Consider the following 1346-nt stretch of genomic DNA (forward strand, 5'->3'; position numbering starts at 1 on the left):
TGTCGCTGGCCCGCACTGTCAGCCGGTGCGCGGCCGCGGCCTCGTAGTCCAGGGCGCGGGCCACCGTCAGCACCCCGGTGTGGAAGTCGACGCTGAACTGCCCGAGCGGGTCCCCGCCCACGAGGACGTAGACGAGGGCCTGGCCCTCGGGGCTGGAGGCGTTGAGGCCCAGCACCGGCGTGTCCGGGCCCACGTCCTCGTCCACGGACGCGGTGTACAAGGGCCGGTCGAACACGGGCACGGCCCGGTTGACCACCGTGACGGGCAGCTCCGCGGAGGCGGACAGGGGGGGCTGCCCGCCGTCCCTGGCCAGCACGGTGACGCTGTACTCGGCGCTGGACAGGTCGGCGCTGAACGCCTGCGTCAAGGTGACGGCCCCCGAGCGGGCGTCGACCTGGAAGTGGCCGTGGCCGTCCCGCAGGCCGTAGGTCACGGCGCCGTTGGCGCCCGCGTCCCTGTCCACGGCGGTCACCTGGTAGACCAGCGTCCCGGGCGCGGCGTCCACCTGCACGGCGGCGTGGTAGGGCAGCCCCACGAAGACCGGGGGGTTGTCGTTGGCGTCCTCCACGCGGACCCTGACCACCACGCGGGCCACGCGCAGCTGGTCCAGCTCGCGGCCGGCCTCCACCACCAGCTCGTAGGCCTCCTGCTCCTCGCGGTCCAGGGGGACGCCGGTGGTCTGCACGGCCCCCGAGGTGGGCCCGACGCGGAACTTGCCGCCCGGGTTCAGGAGGCGGTACCGCAGGGGCTCGTTGGGGCGGCCGCCCACGGCGTGGGCCACGGCGACTGTGGTCACGTCGCTGCTGTCCTCGGGGACGGAGGCGGCGTAGAGGCTCTGCGTGAAGCGGAGGCCGCTGTCCGCGGCCTCCCTGACCAGCACGGTGACCGCGGCCGTGCTGGAGAACTTCCCGTCGGACGCCCTGACCACCAGGGCGTGGCGGCCCTCGGACAGGCTGCTGTTGCTGACGGTGAGCACCCCGCTGCCGGCGCCCAGCAGGAAGTGGCCCGCGCCGCCCTCCGCGAGGCTGTAGGTCAGCGCCGGGGACGCCTCGGAGTCGGGGTCCGTGGCGCTGACCGCCAGGACCTCCACGCCCACGTAGGTGGGCAGGAGCACCGTGGCCTCGAAGGCGGCCTGGGTGAAGGCCGGCGGGCTGTCGTTCACGTCGGTCACCTCGACGCTGACCTCCACGGGGCTCTCGGCGGCCAGAGGGGGGCTGCCGCCGTCCCTCACGTGCACGTGGAAGAGGAAGCGGGCGGCGCGCTCGCGGTCCAGGGGGGCGGTGGTCCTGACGGCGCCGGTGCTGGCGTCCACGGCGAAGAGCTCCCTGGCCGCGGGCTCCAGGACC

General features: G+C 74.7%; 1 protein-coding gene across 1 annotated transcript in view; it reads right to left on the minus strand.

Annotated features, from left to right (window-relative positions):
* Positions 1–1346, minus strand: part of LOC101624830 (protocadherin Fat 3) — a 67438-nt gene that overhangs the window by 46800 nt on the left and 19292 nt on the right. The window contains exon 4 of the mRNA XM_012734860.1: positions 15–1336. Within this exon, the coding sequence (XP_012590314.1) occupies positions 15–1336 (1322 nt within the window). The remainder of the gene's footprint in view (positions 1–14; positions 1337–1346) is intronic.

The sequence above is a fragment of the Condylura cristata genome, unplaced genomic scaffold (assembly GCF_000260355.1).
Source record: "Condylura cristata isolate star-nosed mole 26May11 unplaced genomic scaffold, ConCri1.0 scaffold00079, whole genome shotgun sequence".
Classification (NCBI taxonomy): domain Eukaryota; kingdom Metazoa; phylum Chordata; class Mammalia; order Eulipotyphla; family Talpidae; genus Condylura; species Condylura cristata.